This window comes from Leucopleurus acutus, assembly GCF_964270905.1.
Source record: "Leucopleurus acutus genome assembly, chromosome: 2".
NCBI classification, from domain to species: Eukaryota; Metazoa; Chordata; class Mammalia; order Artiodactyla; family Delphinidae; genus Leucopleurus; species Leucopleurus acutus.
The window spans coordinates 170,735,046-170,753,323 of record NC_139143.1 but is presented as its reverse complement, the minus strand read 5'-3'; the positions used below and the strand labels follow the sequence as shown (position 1 = coordinate 170,753,323).

The following is an 18,278-nucleotide window of genomic DNA, read 5'->3' as shown; positions in this document are numbered from 1 at the left end:
GCAATGTGGGGAGGTCTTGGCATTGGGAGGAGACAATGAAAAGAAGGAGAGGGTGGGGGAGGGAGTGTTTGGTTAGAGGGAGGGAGCAGTGGGGGGAGGGCTTGAGGAGACGGAGGGGATGAGGGTGGGCCTGGGTAGGAAGGGACAGTGCGGGGCACCTAGAGGGTAGCCCCAGGAGCCCTTCTGGCCAGCAGCCCGGCTCTAGCCTGGGCTAAGTAGGCCCTTCCCTCACAGCCGGCTGCACCTTCGAGGAGGCGAGTGACCCAGCAGTGCCCTGTGAGTACAGCCAGGCCCAGTATGACGACTTCCAGTGGGAGCAAGTGAGGATCCACCCCGGCACCCGGGCTCCTGCGGACCTGCCTCATGGTGAGCCTACTCTCAGTCACCATTCCCCCTTCATCTCCTTCCAGGGGCATGCTACCCACCTGCTGTGTTACCTTGGGTGCACTGCCTAATCTTTCTGGGCCTCCATCTGCTTTGGCATCTGTAATGACACAGATGACACTGTGAATATGGAGCTCTCTGGACCCTGACCAATTGTGTACCTCAGGTAGTTTTACCTGTAAAATGGGTGCAGGTTCAAGTAATCAAAGACCCTTACAAACTGTAAGATAAAGACCCTTACAAACTGTAAGATAAAGCCCACCTCCCATTACTCGTATGGCAGCTTAGTTCAGGATCCACCTTACTCCTGCCAGGTCTTCCTAAATCCTCCACCTTCAGGGAGGCTCTCTTCTCCCTGTGAGCCTCTGAGTCCTGGTCTCCCAGGCTTGAAGATGCTGACAGAGCAGTAACCTTGGGGGCTGCATGTGTGTAAAACCTTTCTGCCTCTGCCCCTTTCTTCCTGGATCTTTCCCGACTGCTGCCCTGCCCTGCCCCTGTTTCAGGATGGGGAATATTTGGCGGCGTGAACACTGGACTGAGAGGAGACTAATTATGTAGATTCTAGTCCCGGCCTTCTACCCTGATGATGGCCTTTAGTGCACTGGTTCCAGAGTCATGAAGGCTGGGCTTCAGATCTTTGCTTCATCACTTTACCATCTGTGTGACTTTGGGCAAGTCACCTAACTTCTCTGAGCTTCCATTTCCTTCTCTGAGCTTCCATTTCCCGTTAGCAGCTGCTGGGACCTTCTCCCCACAGAAGGGAAGCCATAATCCCCCAGCCAGGTCCTGAGGAGTCCAGCCCCCTTTCCCCCGCCACCCCTCTCCCCCACTCCCAGCATACAGCTTGGATCTCTGGGGCAGGGGCAGGGCTGCCTTTCTCCAGGTTTGAAATCAAGAGAGTTGTATCCCAGGAGTTTAGACTGAGGGGCTGAGGGCTGGAAGGGAAGTTAGAGCCCTTTCATTCCATCTCTGTTCTGTAAGTTCATTCAGCTTGCAGACCTGTGCTGGGGACACAGTGGAGCCCTGAGGCATCACAGGCTGGTGGGGAGAGCGGTACATACTTTATTAATGATCCAGGGGCCAGGAGAGACACCCATAGAGGGATGGAGAGGGAGGGCTTCAGAAGAGGTGGACTTTGAGGGCCTGTCATGTGCTGGACTCTTGACTCCTGAGATGAGTGTCCTAGTCCTTGCCTCCCAGGACAGCTCGGAATGTGGGGAAAGCTGTGGATTAGCACAAGCTTGGACTGGGGTCATAAAGGGCGAGGTGAGGAGCCAGGAAGGGGTTTTGGCACAGCCAGATTTGTGTGTTTTTTTGCTGCTCCAAGTCTTTACTTTGGGAAACAGATGCAGGGAAATGAAGGGACTTACCCAGTGAGTCAGAGCTGGGACCAGAACTCAGGCCGCTGACTCCAGATGGCTCCAAATGCCTGGAGTCCTTTGTTTCTGCCTCCTCCTCTGTGCCCACCTGACCCTGGTCCTCCCCTGAGTTCTCAGCTCCTGCCTCTTCCTCCTCTCTTTCCAGGCTCCTACTTGATGGTCAATGCTTCCCAGCATGCTCCAGGCCAGAGGGCCCATGTCATCTTCCAGAGTCTGAGTGAGAATGACACCCACTGTGTGCAGTTCAGCTATTTCCTGTACAGTCGGGATGGGCACAGCCCGGGCACTTTGGGCATCTATGTGCGTGTCAATGGGGGTCCCCTGGGCAGTGCTGTCTGGAATATGACTGGATCCCACGGCCGCCAGTGGCACCAGGCTGAGCTGGCTGTCAGCACCTTCTGGCCCAATGAATATCAGGTGGGCTGGGTTCAGTCTGCGGTCAGTCTGTGCTTGGGGGTGTGGGTAGAGGGGTGTCAGCATGAGATCAGAGTAAGCAAGTGGCCTAGGTTGGAATTAGTTTGTGTCAGCATCAGGAGTCAGTCTGTGGTCAGCATTGGGTTCTTCAGTGATGGTTCAGTCTGGTTCAGTATCAGAGGTCATTGTTATTAGGAGTAGTTTATGGCTGGGGTCGAGGTGAGTTGGAATAGTGCTGACTTGGAAACCCTGTCTGGCTGGGAAGTTTTGTGGCTTGAAGGTAACAGTCCAGGATTGGGATGGAACCTCTGGCCTTGACCTTGTTAGCTCTGGGTGCTGACACCCCTTTCCACAACAAGCTGGCTTGGTATGGAGAGTAACTGTGAGCTGGGCTGCTTGTTGAGGAGGATGGGGCTGGAGCACAGCTGAAAGGGGGCTCTTGTGGGCATCTCCCCAGGCAGGGCTGGAGGGATGTCAGCATGACAGGGACCCTCCCACCTCCCCCAGGTGCTGTTTGAGGCCCTCATCTCCTCAGACCGCAGGGGCTACATGGGCCTAGATGACATCCTGCTTCTCAGCTACCCCTGCGGTGAGTCCCAGCCCACTGGGGTGCAGGGTGAGGGTTACGGGTGGATGCGGCTCCTGCTGACAGGGGGCACGAGCCCAGCTCACACCAAGGCTCTGTTCCGGCAGCAAAGGCCCCACACTTCTCCCGCCTGGGCGACGTGGAGGTCAATGCGGGCCAGAACGCCTCGTTCCAGTGCATGGCTGCTGGCAGAGCAGCAGAGGCCGAGCGCTTCCTTCTGCAGGTGAGGTGGGTGGGGTGGGAGTGTGGGGGGACCTTGGCCAACTTCTTATGAAAAGTTCTGGCTCCTCTGCGGAATGCTGAGTCCTTCCGTTATTCTCCAGCACCCATACACATGCGTCCTGGCTCTCCCTAGGCTCTGCTCTGCCCTCTTGGGTGCCCCATCCCCCGAGGACAGAGAGCGGCTCCAGGATCCTCCAACCACACCTTCCATCAAAGGCAGAGCGACCACATTCCCTTAATCAGACCCACACCTTCCTGTGGCAGAGCTGGTTCCAGGAACCCCAAATGCCCCTGTGTAGTAGGGATGGCTAAATGGGGCCGGGACATTTACTCCCTCGCCCGGGTCACAGCGAGATCTGGACCTTTCTTCCCCGGCGCCCATGACCCATTGGCCCCTCTCCCCGCTCAGCGACAGAGCGGGGCACTGGTGCCCGCGGCCGGCGTGAGGCACATCAGCCACCGGCGCTTCCTGGCCACCTTCCCGCTGGCCGCCGTGCGCCGCGCGGAGCAGGACCTGTACCGCTGCGTGTCCCAGGCCCAGCGTGGCGTGGGCGTCTCCAACTTCGCAGAGCTAATCGTCAAAGGTGAGCTCTGGGACGCTTGCGGAGGGCGGGCCTCCGAGGGGCGGGGCGAGCGGAGGGTGGGGGCGCAGGTTCTACCAGGGGGCGGAGTCTTGTCAGGGGGCGTGGCCCATGGACGGGTAGGGAAGGAAGGGTTTGACCAGGGGCGTGGTCTGACCGCGGGGCGGGGCTTGCGGAGGGGCACAATCTCACCTGCGATCAGGTCGGACTGGAGGTGAGGGGATGTGACTGAGAGGTGGGCCCGCGTGGAGGCTGGGTCAAGGTGTGAGCCCGGCGAGGCGGGATCTGGCTATTGGGCCCTAGGGTTGACCGGAGCGGGCAAGCGATCAGTCCTTGGACGCGAGGACTTGGGGATTCAGAAGGGAGTGAGGGAGAGGGTGTAGGCTGAGGAGTGAGGACGGGGTCAGCTTTTGGAGTGGGGAGCTTCTTAGGCCCTGGGGATTTAGTGGAGGGAGGCAGTCTAATCTAGGGCTTGGGGGCTGCGTGAGGAGCCTGGGGGGACAGGAGGGCTCTTGGGTTTTTGGGTGTGGTGGGGTGAGGAGCTGAGGGCCAGGGATTCATAGCGGCATCCGCGGGCTCCGTCTCTCTCCCATCTCCTTGCAGAGCCCCCTACCCCCATTGCGCCCCCGCAGCTACTGCGCGCTGGTCCCACCTACCTCATCATCCAGCTCAACACCAACTCCATCATAGGCGACGGGCCGATCGTGCGTAAGGAGATTGAGTACCGCATGGCGCGCGGCCCGTGGGCGGAGGTTCACGCGGTCAGCCTGCAGACCTACAAGCTGTGGCACCTCGACCCCGACACGGAGTACGAGATCAGCGTCCTGCTCACGCGCCCCGGTGACGGCGGCACAGGCCGCCCCGGGCCGCCCCTCGTCAGCCGCACCAAGTGCGCAGGTGGGTGCCTCCTGGCTCCACTCCCTCCTCCAGATACCCGGGTATGGACTCAGGGCAACCGAGGGGCGAAGGGTACATTCCGAGCGGTAGTATGGCCTCGATCTGTGCTTCTAAAACCTTCTAAAACATCGTGACCTTCCCTCAATCCTAGTTATGGTAAAGAAAATAATGATAGCTAACATTTCACTTTGTGATGGACATTTATACATATATTGTGTGTGTATCATTTATTGATTTAAAACTCAGAACAACACCATGATCTAGGTACTCTTGTCATACCCATTGTACAGATGAGGTGTAAAATCTGTAACCTCTGTACAGATTATTATTAACAGAGATGTTAAGTGACTGGCTCAAAGTCACACAGCTAGTAAGCAGCAGAGCAGTAAGGGATTGGCACCCTTGACCGGCTGTCTTCAGAATCTGTGTTCTTAATTCTACATTATATCATCTAGATAAAATAAACAACTAAACACCATAAAATAAAAGTGTTATTAAATTCTAGCTGGATTCTCTTGTCTGGGCAATTGAGCCTGATGTCTGCTTTTGCTTGTTTCAAAGGGTAATGCAGCTGTTACGAGCAGTGGCACACCTGCACCAGGGGAGACTTTATTGTTTAATCAGAAGAGAAATTGACAACAGAACAATTTTCTTACTCTGTGATTTCAGCGTTTTTGTTGTTGTTGAATTTTTATTGAGATATAAAAGATTCATATGCGGTTGTAAGAAAAAATATAAGAGAAATTTCCTTATACACTTTACCCTGTTTCCTGCATTTTGCAAAACTGTAGTATAAATCACACTCAAGATACTGACATTGTTAAAATCCACAGATCTTATTCAGACTTCCCCAGTTTCATTTGTCCTGATTTGTGTGTATCTGTGTATATTTAGTTCTATACAGTTTATCACATGTGTTGGTTGCTTTGTGTATTTACCACCACAGTCAAGATAGTGAACAGTTCAATCAGCTTAAGGATCCTTCGTTGCTCTTTTATATCATTTCTGTCCCTTCCTCCACCCCCAACCCCTGGTTACCACTAATTTGTCCTTCATTTCTAAAATTTTGTCGTTTTAGAAATGTTATATAGATAAAGAAATCATACAGTGTGTAACCTTTGGAATCGGCTTTTTAATTTGGTAGCAGCTTTATGAGATATAATTCACACCTCATACATTTCATTCATTAGAGTGTATAATTCAATGGTTTTTAGTATATTCACAAAGTTGTGCAACCATCACCACAATCAATTTTAGAACATTTTTCATCTCCCCCAAAGGAAACCTTGTATTCTTTTGCAGTCCACCCCTCCCCTCATTTCCCCCTAATTCCTTCGGCTCAAGGCAGCCACTAATTTACTTTTTGTCTCTATAGATTTGCCTCTTTGTGGACATTGCATATAAATGGAATCATACAATATGTAGTCTTTAGTGATTGGCTTCTTTCACTTAGCACAATTTTTCAAGGTTTATCCATGTTGTGGCATGCATTAGTATTTTTTAAAAATAAATTTATTTATTTTATTTTTGGCTGCGTTGGGTCTTTGTTGCTGCACATGGGCTTTCTCTAGTTGCGGCAAACGAGGGCTACTCTTCTTGTGGTGCACAGGCTTCTCATTGTGGTGGCTTCTTTTGTTGCGGAGCATGGGCTCTAGGCCACGCGGGCTTCAGTAGTTGTGGCTCGTGGGCTCTAGAGCGCAGGCTCAATAGTTGTGACGCACAGGCTTAGTTGCTCCGCGGCATGTGGGATCTTCCTGGACCAGGGCTCGAACCTGCGTCCCCTGCATTGGCAGGCGTATTCTTAACCACTGTGCCTCCAGGGAAATCCCGGCACCAGGGAAGTCCCAGTACTTTTTATTGTTGAATAATATTTTGTTTTGTAGACATACCATAATTTACTTATCCATTCATCAGTTGGTAGGCATTTGCGTTTTTTATACTTGTTGGTTGTTATGAACAGTATTCTTATGAATATTAAAGTACAGGGTTTGGTATGGACATATGTTTTCATTTCTCCTGGGTGTATATATATATATAGTATGGTAACTATGTTTAACCATTTAGGGAACTGCTGGACTGTTTTCCAAAGCAACCACTCCACTTTACATTCTCATCAGCAGTGTATGGGGGTTCCAGTTTCTCTACATTCTCACTAACACTTGTTATTATCTGTCTTCTGATTATAACCGTCCTAGTGGGTATGAAGTGGTGTCTCATTGTGGTGTTGCATTTCCCTGATGGTTAATGATATTGAACTTTTTTCATGTGCTTATTGGCCATTTATATGTCTTCTCTGTAGAAATGTCTATTCAGATCCTTTACTCGTTTTTAAGTTCAGTTTTTTATTATTGAGTTGTAAAACTTCTTTATATGTTCTGGATACTAAACCCTTATCAGATATATTTGCAAGTGTTTTCTTCCATTCTGTGGGTTGTCTTTTAGTTTTCTTGATGGTGTCCTTTGAAGCACAAAGGTTTTTCATTTTGATGAAGTACAATTTATCTGTTTTTTCTTTTGTTTGTGCTTTCAATGTCATATCTAAAAAAACATTGCCTAATCCAAAGTCACGAAGATTTACCCTTATTTTTTTCTAAGAGTTTTATAGTTTTGGCTCTTACATTTAGGTCCTTGATCCATTTTGAGTGAATTTTTGTATATGGTGTGAGGTAGGAGTCCAATCTCATTCTTTTGCTTGCAGATGTCCACTTGTTCCAGCACCATTTATTGAAAAGACTATTCTTTTCCCATTGAATTGTCTTGGCACTGAGATTTGCTTTTTTGCTTATTGTAATTTCCTGGAGATTCATCCAAGTTGTGTAAATCAATAGTTCATTCCTTTTTAATGCTGAGTAGTACTCCATGGTGTGGATATACCAGAGTTTGTTTAACCATTTATCTGTTGAATGACACTTGAACTGGTCCCAGTTTTTGGTTATTACAAGTAGAGCTGCTATGAACATTCATTTGCAAGTTTTTCATGAACATAATTTTTCATAGTTTTCTGGGATAGATGCCTGAGGGTACAATTAATGGATCATATGGTAATTGAATATTTAGTTTTATTGGGAACTGTCAGAGAGGCTGTATTGTTTTACATTCTCACCAGCAATATATGAGTGATCCAGTTTTCTACATCCTTGCCAGCATTTGGTGCTGTCATTATTATTATTTTTTAAAAAAATTTTAGCCATTCTGAGAGGTGTGTAGTAATATCCTATCCTGGTCTTAATTTGCATTTCTTTAATGCCTTGTGATGTTAAACATCTTTTCATGTGCTGTTTGCCATCTGTATATCCTCTTTGGTGAATTATTCATGTCCTTGCCCATTTAAAAATAAATAAATAATTAATTAATTTTTGGCTGCATTGGGTCTTCGTTGCTGCACGTGGGCTTTTCTCTAGTTGTGGCGAGCAGGGGCTACTCTTTGTTGTGGTGCACAGGCTTCTCATTGCAGTGGCTTCTCTTGTTGTGGGGCACGGGCTCTAGGCTTGCGGGCTTCAGTAGTTGTGGCACTCGGGCTCAGTAGTTGTGGCTCGTGGGCTCTAGAGCACAGGCTCAGTAGTTGTGACGCACAGGCTTAGTTACTCCGTGGCATGTGGGATCTTCCCGGATCAGGGCTTCAACCCATGTCCCCTGCCTTGGCAAGCGGATTTCTTTTTTTCTCTTTTTTTAATTGATCTTTATTGGAGTATAATTGCTTCACAATACTGTGTTAGTTTCTGTTGTATACCAGAGTGAATCAGCCATATGTATACATATATCCCTATATCCCCTCCCTCTTGAGCCTCCCTCCCATCCTCCCTATCCCACCCCTGTAGGTCATCGTAAAGCACCAAGCTGATCTCCCTGTGCTACGCAGCTGCTTCCCACTAGCTAACTATTTTACATTCAGTAGTGTATATATGTCGATGCTACTCTCACTTCACCCCAGCTTCCCCCTCCCACCCCGTGTCCTCAGGTCCATTGTCTATGTCTACATCTTTATTCCTGCCCTGCAACTAGGTTCATCAGTACCATTTTTTAATTTTTAGATTCCATATATATGTGTTAGCATATGGTATTTGTTTTCTCTTTCTGACTTAGTTCACTCTGTATGACAGACTCTAGTTCCCTCCACCTCACTACAAATAACTCAATTTTGTTTCTTTTTGTGGCTAAGTAACATTCCATTGTATGTACGGCAGGCAGATTCTTAACCACTGTGCCACCAGGGAAGTCCCTGTCCTTGCCCATTTTCTAATTGGATTATTCACTTTATATTGTTGAGCTTTGAGAGCTCTTTACACATTCTAGATACTAGTCCTTTTTTGGGTGTGTGGTTTGTAAATGTTTTCCCCTGGCTTTTAGCTTGTCTTTTTATCCTCTTCACCTGAGCTTTCACAGAGCAACCATTTTTAATTTTGATGAGGGCCAATTTATCAAAATTTTCTTTTATGAATTGTGCTTTTGATGTCAAATTTAAGAACTCCTTGCCTAGCCCTAGATCCCCAAAATTTTCTCCTTTAAAAAAAAAAAAAAGAAAGAAAAGTGTTATAGTTTTACATGCAAGTCCGTGATCCATTTTGAGTTAATTTTTGGATAAGCTACATGCTTAGGTCGAGGTTTATTTATTTTTTGCCAGCCAGTATTCTTAAGTGTTTTAAAAAGCTGATCCGGGAACCATCTAAAATAGTTTAATGCCATATTTAGAGAGACCCTTGGGTGTTGGGTAAGAGTATTCCAGTGGAAGTTACTTTCTAGCTGAGGAATCTGAGTCAGGTTACTTAACCTCCCCAAGCTTTAGTCCCCTTGTTTTATAACATGGGAATGATAATAATCCTTACCGTACAGGGTAAGTGTGAAGATTCATTCAACACATGTTTATTGAATGCCTATTATGTGTCACATACTGTTTAGTTGCTAGGGATATAAGACTGCGACCAAGACAGACAAAAGCCACTAGTGAGTGAGTTCCTCGTGCCGGAGCTCTGCATGGAACTCACATTCTGGCTGAGGAGACAGTAAACAAGTGAAATATACGAATGGTCAGATGATGACCAGGGCTGTGAAGGTTAAAGCAGGAAGGGGGATGGGGTGTGGGGGCAGGAGAATTGTCATTTCAAAAAGGTTCAGGGATCGTTTTGCTGAGAAGGTGACATTTGAGCAGAGACCTGAAGGAGGTGAGGGACAGTGCCACGCAGGAAGCTGGAGGAATTGCTGGGGGAAGGGGCATTCCAGGCAGACGTAATAGCAAGGAAGTCTGTATAGCGTGCTTGGCGTGTGTGAGGAGCAGCAAGGAGACCAGTAGAACTGTGGTCTAGTGACTGAGGGGGAGCTGGCAGGAGAGAAGGTCAGAGTCATGCTGGGGATGTGGGACTCAGAGCCATTTTACGCTGGGTGGGCTGGGGAGCCATTGCGGGTTTGGAGAGCAGGAATGACATCACTTACTATGTTTAAAAGGATCACTTTGGTCCTTTTGTGGAGAATAGATTCCAGGAGGGCAAGGGGACCAGAGGAGAGACCAGTGAGGAGGCTACTGCCACAATTCAGCTGGGACATGGTGGAGGCTGGGAGCTGGGAGGAAGTAGTGGTGGTGGTGGTGAAAAGTGGTTTATTTTCTGGGTTTGTTTTGAAGGTAGAGCTAACTGCATTTGTTCATGGATTGGATGTGCAGTGAGAGAAGGAAATAGAAGTCAAGGATGGCTCCAAGGTGTTTTGCTTGAGCAGCAAGAAGGATGGAGGTATCATTTACTGCGAGGGAGCAGACTGTGGGAGGAGCAGGTGTAGTAGACGGGGTGCCATAGATAAGGAGTTCTGTGCTGGAAATGTTGACTTTGAGATGCCTATTAGATGTTCAAGTGGAGATATCTATCAGGTGGATGGATTTACGAGTATGGAGTTCAGGGAAGAGGTTCGGGCTGCAGATATAAATATGAAAGTCATCAGTATAGATATGGTATAGATGATATTTACATCCATGACACAGGATGAGGTCTCTTATCATGGTGGTTCTCAATTGGGGGATGATTTTTTCTCCCAGGAGACATCTGCAGGGTCTGGAGACATATTGGTTGTAACAACGGGGGGTGGGGTGCTAATGGCATCTAAGGGGTAGAGGAAGCCAGAGAAGCTGATAAACATCCTACAGTGTATAAACAGCCTCTTCAACAAAGAATTATCTAGTCTGAAACGTCAATAATGCTGAGGTTGAGAACCCCTGATTTAGTCCTCAGATTTTAGGGAATAAGTGTAGGTGGAAAAGAGAAAAGCAGTGAAGCCTGAACCGTGGGACCCTCCAGTGTTTTGGGTTAAATGCAGGTGATGGCATGCAAATGCATTAAATGCCTGTGAAGTATAGTGCCTAACACACAGTAAGCACTCAGTAAATGACAACTATTGTTGCTATGGTGTTTTTAACTCTTCAAAGCCAGTTCTGGTCAGGTACTTAGAATAAAAGAAATCAGAGCTGGGGATCCACAGAGAATCTCTCTTCTACACTCCTTAATGTACAGATGAAACCCAGAGAGAGGAAGGCACTTGCCTGTGATCATACAGTGGGTTAAGAACCCATGTTTCATGGTGACAGCTGTTGTTCGTTTCCATTTCACAGATGAGAAAACTGAGATGTAGTCACTTGCCCAGATCTACGCAGTGAGTCTGTAGCAGAGTCAGAACCAAAGTTGGAATGTCCTGCCTTCCAGTCTAGTGTTTGAAACTACCACTACTGTCACGACCACACCATCAGGAACAGCAACAGCAGATGCCATTGTGGGCTGAGTGCCCACTTTGTGCCAGCACTGCTAAACACTTTACACAGGCTGGCCGGGATGGGACCTGGGGCAGGAACCAAGCAGACAGGATCCGGACAACTCACCCTGCCTTCTCTTCGTTGGCATCACCACCCCTCCTTGCTTAGACGCCTTGGCCCATAGTTGTTTTGCTGTTGGCCAGCTGTGTTGTCATCTCCCTGGTCCCCATGAAACTCTGCTCCCACAATATTATTTAATGTAAAAACAATAATATAACATCAGTAGAAGGCATTCAAAAGAAATCACTCTAAATCTCACCATCCTAGCCCAACAGCTGTTTTAGTTTTCCTGCCTTCTTCAAATCTCTGCCCACATGCCTACAGTACACATTTCACACCCTTGTCACTGGGATGTAGAAAGCATTCTGTATTCTGCTTCCTTTTCTTGGTGGTGTTACATGTGTTATGTTGTTTATAATTATGTTTATTGGCTGTAGGAGTCCACTGAGTGTCTCCATATGGCTGGGCTATTTGTCTCTAGATTCCTGTTATTGTGAATAATACCATATTGAAAAATTTAGTGCTTATCGTGCTTTGTTTCCTCCTTGAGTTATTTCTTTGAGATAAGTAGTCAGGGGTGGTTTAAGAAAGGACTTTGACATATTGCTTTAAAAATGGTCGCACTAATTTATACTGTTACTATAAAGGGTGCTGCTGTATATAAGGGTGTATCTCACCCTTAGAGTGCACATATTAATTAATCAACTACTATAAGTTAGACCATCTCATGTAACTCTCACACTTGCTTTTCAAAGTAGATGTTACTGTATCTCCATTTTTTAGTCAAGGAACTTGATGTTCAAAAGGGGGTTAAATCACTTGCCTGAAGTCACAGAACTAATGAGAGGTGGAGATGATAGGATTTGAACTCTGGAGCACCCGACCCCACTCCAAAGCCCCTTCCTCAAGAAACAGAACGTTGCAGGGTTATTGAATCCTCCTTAACATCATTAAAATCAACACATTTTGGCCTAATTTAACAGATGTTAACTGTTAGCCTTCTTGTTTTAATGTGCATTTTGACCTTTGATCTCTGAGTAACCTACAGCCATATGGAATTTAGAGAGACGGGGCTTTGAGGTCCCCAAGTTCTGTTTTGCCAGTGTGTGCTGGCAGCTGAAGAGAGTGTGTCTGGGTGCCAGATGGTTTTTGGAAACACAGAGAGACTCATGAATTCACACCCCTCAATCAACATATCAGCCTTTAGTCAACAAACTATTTGAGCCCCTGGATCTGCCCAGATTTGTTCAGGGTGGGGAGAGAAAGAAATCTGAGCTTTCTTTTCAAAGACCCCTTCTTCTAGCGAGGCGGATGGGGGCTAACACAGCTGTTGGAGAATGAGATACCCAAGCACGAGGGTGAAAGTTTCATCCTCCAAGTTAGAGGTTACCATTTTGTGCCCTGCAAAGTGGTTTTAAGAAACCTGAGTAGGTTGCCAGTATTTAAAAATCCGGAGATTTCACACACACAAATCGGAATTGCTGGCTTCTCTTAAGAAATGGGAGGATCTGGCAACCCTGAGCCTGTAGTCCTGCATGGCGATATCTCCTGGAACTGAGTGGCAGCTGCCCCTTTTGGATGGGACACTTACAGTCTTGTTGGTCATGGTCCCAACCCAGCCTGTGTTACCGGTTTATATTTAACGTTTCATGTCCTTCTCTAAATGCTGCCAGATGGTGAAGGAAGCAGTACACTTTGGCCAAACCTGGAAGGATGGCAAAGGATGTGGAGCAGGTGTTCCCGGGGGTGGGGATGGTGTGAGCAGAGCTGCAGGGAAACGAGATCCACTCTCACGAGTGCAAATAAAGCCATGGTCCTTGGCTTTAGTAGACACAGACATAGACATAGACGTAGACACTGACATAGACATACACACTTTGGGACAGGACACACCGGGCAGCCAGGACCAGAGCCAGAACGTCAAGGAATAAAGCAAGGATCTGAACAAGACGGCAGAGGGAGCACTCACCAAATCCTCCCACTCCTGTCCAAACACGTAAGAACGATGGGTTAAAACAAAACTACATAGAAAACCATTAGGAAAACCTCTGTGCGCCAGGAACGGGAGAGAAAACACAAGTGTGGTAAGTGGGCTTGCAGCCAGCAACCCTCAGGTTGCAGTGAGCAGGGAGCCAGCCCTTTAACGTTTTTGTCGGGTGGGGATCGGGTCTGCCTCGTTTGTGGGGAGAAGAGAGCCAGGCTCTCTGGAAGAAGTCAAGAGGTGGGCCTTGCTCTTAGCATGTGCTGAAATCTCTCTTTGGTGGTCTGATGTATGACTGGAGACTGCCACTTGCCTGTGGTCCAGGGAAGGAAGGAAAGCTCCTGGGCGGAAACAGACTTGCATTGTGCTGTCCTTGGGACCAGTGTCTAAAGCTGTGCCACCTGCCCAGGCGTTCCCAAGTAAAGAGCAGCCTGATGTTTCTCTTTGCATCATCTTTGTAAAGAGCATCCTGAGCAAATTAATCGTATAAAAATGATAACAGGGTCATACTTAATGATCTTAAGAGGGCAAGCAGTAGTGCTTTCTTTCCTGTTCATTAAGGTGTGTCCTGAGGTCCTCTAACTGGGGAAACTTTGCAGGTGTCACAGAACCTGCACAGTCAGGGGGCAAGAGAGAAGAGGATCATTAGTAATCTTGGCTTCTTCCATCATTTTATAGATGAGGAAACTGAGGCCCAGAGATTTGCTTAGGATCACACAGCTGGTCAATGCAGATGCAGGATGGGTCTGAGCCCCCTGGGCTCCATCCTGGCTTTGCTTCAGAAGCCTTGATTTCTTTACTTATAAAATGAGGATAACTTTCTGGTTTTATGGAATCATCAAGAGGCTGTAAAGCAGAGTAATATACACCTCTCTTGTGTTGGGATAGCTGCCTCTCCAGAGGCATTGGTGTGATTTATTTTTATTTTTTGGACAGTGAATTCCTCATGGGGAGGCAGGGTAGTGGTGGTTAAGAGTGTGGATTCTGAAGCCAGCCTGTCCAGGTTTGGATCCCAGCTTTACCACTTACTGTCTGTGCGACTGTGGGCAAGTTACTTATCTCTCCTGTGTGCCTCCATTTCTACATGTGTGTAACAGGGCTAATAATTGCACCTGTCTATTGGATTACAGAGAGGATTGAATGAGATAAAGCATTTTAAAGCCTCTGAACAATGCCTAGCACATACAAAGCCTCTAATAAATGTTAACAGCCATCATCATCATCATCATCATCATCATTATCATCATCTAACAGATTGTATTTCCCTTTTTGCTTTGGCAGCCAGGAAACTCACTGTCTAATTTGAATCTTATCTTTAGCTCCACATAGAACCTAATGACATGCATTTCTATTTTCCTAACATTCTCTGGCATTATTTAACTATTTGCCTCTCATTTCCCCCATCATCCTGACTTCTCTATACTATTGTATCGTATATATTACTATAAGCTGTTTTAGAACAAGTTTGGAATTAATAAATTAAGGAAAATACAGCAGTTGGTTGATTCAGACTGTCTTGACGTCCTCCAGCACGATCTTGAAATAGGAGGTGAACTGTACTATTAAAAAAAATTATAGCTAACATTTTCGAGGGCCTGTTGTGTATTAGCCATTATTGCACATGTTTTGCATGTATTACCTTAAACCTCACAGCCATCCTATGAGGTAGGGCCTATTATTCCATTTTGCAGTTGAGAAAAGTAAAGCTCAGAGAGGTGAAGCAGCTTAGCCAGTGGTTGCCAGCTGCAAGTGGCAGAGCCAGGATTCAGATGTGGCCCCGCCTGACTCCAAACACACTTTTACTCACTGTTTGCTCTTCTAGGGGGTCTCTTGGACTCTTGGGGGCAAAGGAAGGTTGATATCAGTCAGCTGAATGATGTTTTCTCTCCCATCTACTCTTCTTTTCCCATTTCTCCTACCTTTTCTCTCTGCTTCCTGGGTTGCCCAGAGCCCATGAGGGCCCCCAAAGGCCTGGCTTTTGCTGAGATCCAGGCCCGCCAGCTGACCCTGCAGTGGGAACCACTGGGCTACAACGTGACACGTTGCCACACCTACACTGTGTCCCTGTGCTATCACTACACCCTGGGCAGCAGCCACAACCAGACCATCCGGGAATGTGTGAAGATAGAGCGGGGTGTCAGCCACTACACCATCAAGAACCTACTGCCCTACCGGAATGTCCACGTGCGGCTCATCCTCACTAACCCCGAGGGGCGCAAGGAGGGCAAGGAGGTCACGTTCCAGACGGATGAGGATGGTAAGAGGCCCCCTTATTCCCAGTGTCCTCAGTGCCTCCCACAGATGCTGCATGTCTGAGACTGAAATTGCTATAGGAAATTATTTGCTTAGGATTAAACCGACTGTATAACAATAAAGTAATGATACTGATATCTGTTCCCCTGAAGACTTTGGGTTAAAATGGTATATTTCTTCCTTAATTGTTTGGGAACATTTAGCAGTGAAGTCATTTGGGCCTGGAGTTTTCCTTGTGGCAGGGTTTTTTAATAGTAGTTTTAATTTTCAAAACAGATATTGGAATATTCAGGTTTTCTACTCTTGTATCAGTTTTGGTATACTGCGTTTTTAAGGAGTTTGATCATTTCACCTAGACTGTCAAATTTCTTGCCACAAAGTTGGTTATAATACTATTTTTTTTTTTTTTTTTTGCGGTACGCGGGCCTCTCACTGTTGTGGCCTCTCCCGTTGCGGAGTACAGGCTCTGGACGCACAGGCTCAGCGGCCATGGCTCACGGGCCCAGCCGCTCTGCGGCATGTGGGATCTTCCCGGACCGGGGCACGAACCCGTGTCCCCTGCATCGGCAGGCGGACTCTCAACCACTGCGCCACCAGGGAAGCCCTATAATGCTATCTTATTATATTTATTGAACATCGGTAGGATCTATAGTGCTATTCCCTTTTTCATTCCTGATATTGGTAATTTGTGTCTTCTCTCTTATTCTCATGTTTCTCATGGTAAGGGTGTATAAATTTTATTAATCTTCCCGAAGAGCCAACTTTTGGCCTAGTTTCTTTTCTTTCTTTCTTTCTTTTTTTAAATTTGTTTATTTTATTTATGTGTTTTTGACTGCGTTGGGTCTTCATTGCTGTGCGCGGGCTTTCTCTAGTTGGAGCGAGCAGGGGCTACTCTTCGTTGTGGTTCATGGGCCTCTCATTGCGGTGGCCTCTCTTGTGGAGCACAGGCTCTAGGCTCGCCGTCTCTAGAGCGCAGGCTCAGCAGTTGTGGCACACGGGCTCAGTTGCTTCCACGGCATGTGGGATATTCCCGGACCAGGGCTCAAACCCGTGACCCCTGCATTGGCAGGCGGATTCTTAACCACTGCGCCACCAGAGAAGCTCCTAGTTTATTTTCTTTATTGAATATTTTCTATTCTTTATTTCTTTTTTTTAAAAAAATACTTTCTTTGGATTTGATCGGCTTTTCTTTTACCTTTTTTTTGCGTTACGCGGGCCTCTCACTGTTGTGGCCTCTCCCATTGCGGAGCACAGGCTCTGGCCGCGCAGGCTCAGCGGCCATGGCTCACGGGCCTAGCCGCTCTGCAGCATGTGGGATCTTCGCGGACCGGGGCACAAACCCGTGTCCCCTGCATCGGCAGGCAGACTCTCAACCACTGTGCCACCAGGGAAGCCCTCTTTTAGCTTTTTGAGATAGAAACTTATTAGATCATTGATTTTGAGCATTTCTTTATTTCTAATATATACATGTAAAGCTATAAAATTCCCTCTAGGCCCTGCTTTAGCTGCATCCCACAGGTTCTGATATATCCTACCTTCAGTATCATTCAGTTTAAAATATTTTCTAATTTCTGTTATGATTTCTTCTTTGACCCAAGAGTTATTTAGAATACATTGCTTGATTTCTAAGCAATTGGGATTTTTCTAATTATCTTTTTGTTATTGATTTTTAGCTTACTTCCACTATGGTGAGTGTATATACTCTAGTTTTGGCCTTTTGAAATTTGATCCTTGCTTTATGGCCTAACATATGGTTAAATTTTGATAAATGTTCCATATCTACTTGAAAAAAATAGGTGTTCTGTCCTTGTTGGGTGCAATGTTCTACTTATGTCAAGCTAATATTTATTAAGCATTTACTATATGTCAAGCACTATTCTGAATGCTTTTCATGTATTAATGCATATGATCCTCATGGCAACCCTATTTGGTTATTTTCTATTACCATTCCCATTTTACAGATGAGGGCACATAACTAGTAGATGGGTGGCAGAGCTGGGTTTCAAACCTGGCCATCTGTTTGAGAGTTGTTTTTCTTAACAGCTACACTCTAATGCCAGCAAAAGCGTTCTCCAGATTGCTGTAAAATCCCAGGTAACCCCGAGCTCCTTGGTTAATAGTTTTTTGTTTTGTTTTGTTTTTTGCTTCCTCACATATGCAGTTTTCTGTTCTTCACAGCAGCATCCCAGATATAAAATTCAACTCCTTCCTTGATTTCCAGAAAACCCCACTCACTTGAGGCAGCGTGTATCCTCTATGCCCTGCACTGATGTGCTGAGGATTTGCTGGGGATGGGAGTAAGGACTGGAGGAGTTTACCCTGAATCACTGCAAATGTAGGAAAGGAAGAACAACTTTTTTCTTCTACTCATGTTAGGTTCATTGGTTGGGGCCTTGTAAATTAGATGGAGAAGAGACAGATTAACAAGAGAAAAACAAACAGGAGTTTATTTTTATTTATTTATCTTATTAAAAAGTTTTAAATTGAGGTATAATTGATTTACAATATTGTGTTAGTTTCAGGTGTACAGCAAAGTGATTCAGATATAAGATATATATATACATATACATATTTTTTCGGATTATTTTCCATTCTAGGAAATAGTAGTTTATGAACACATGCATCACCCATAACAGGGGAGTACTCAGTGATGAGTAACTCAGAGGGGTGGTGAGAACTGGGACTTATATAGTGTCCTAACAAAAGAACAATGAATTTTTAGAGAAGTGACAAGACAAAGGAAAAGGGCTTTGAGCTTCTAGGGGCAGCAAATTAGGGGAAGTCAAATATATGG

The 18,278-nt window shown here is 46.4% G+C and overlaps 1 protein-coding gene across 2 annotated transcripts in view; it reads left to right on the top strand.

Annotated features, from left to right (window-relative positions):
• The window catches only part of PTPRU (protein tyrosine phosphatase receptor type U), an 82,189-nt gene that overhangs the window by 17,693 nt on the left and 46,218 nt on the right, over positions 1–18,278 (top strand). For both annotated transcript variants that reach the window (XM_082863758.1, XM_082863757.1), the window contains exons 2-8: positions 235–366; positions 1,909–2,180; positions 2,685–2,766; positions 2,871–2,986; positions 3,395–3,569; positions 4,170–4,463; positions 15,180–15,488. In XM_082863758.1, the coding sequence (XP_082719884.1) occupies positions 235–366; positions 1,909–2,180; positions 2,685–2,766; positions 2,871–2,986; positions 3,395–3,569; positions 4,170–4,463; positions 15,180–15,488 (1,380 nt within the window). The remainder of the gene's footprint in view (positions 1–234; positions 367–1,908; positions 2,181–2,684; positions 2,767–2,870; positions 2,987–3,394; positions 3,570–4,169; positions 4,464–15,179; positions 15,489–18,278) is intronic.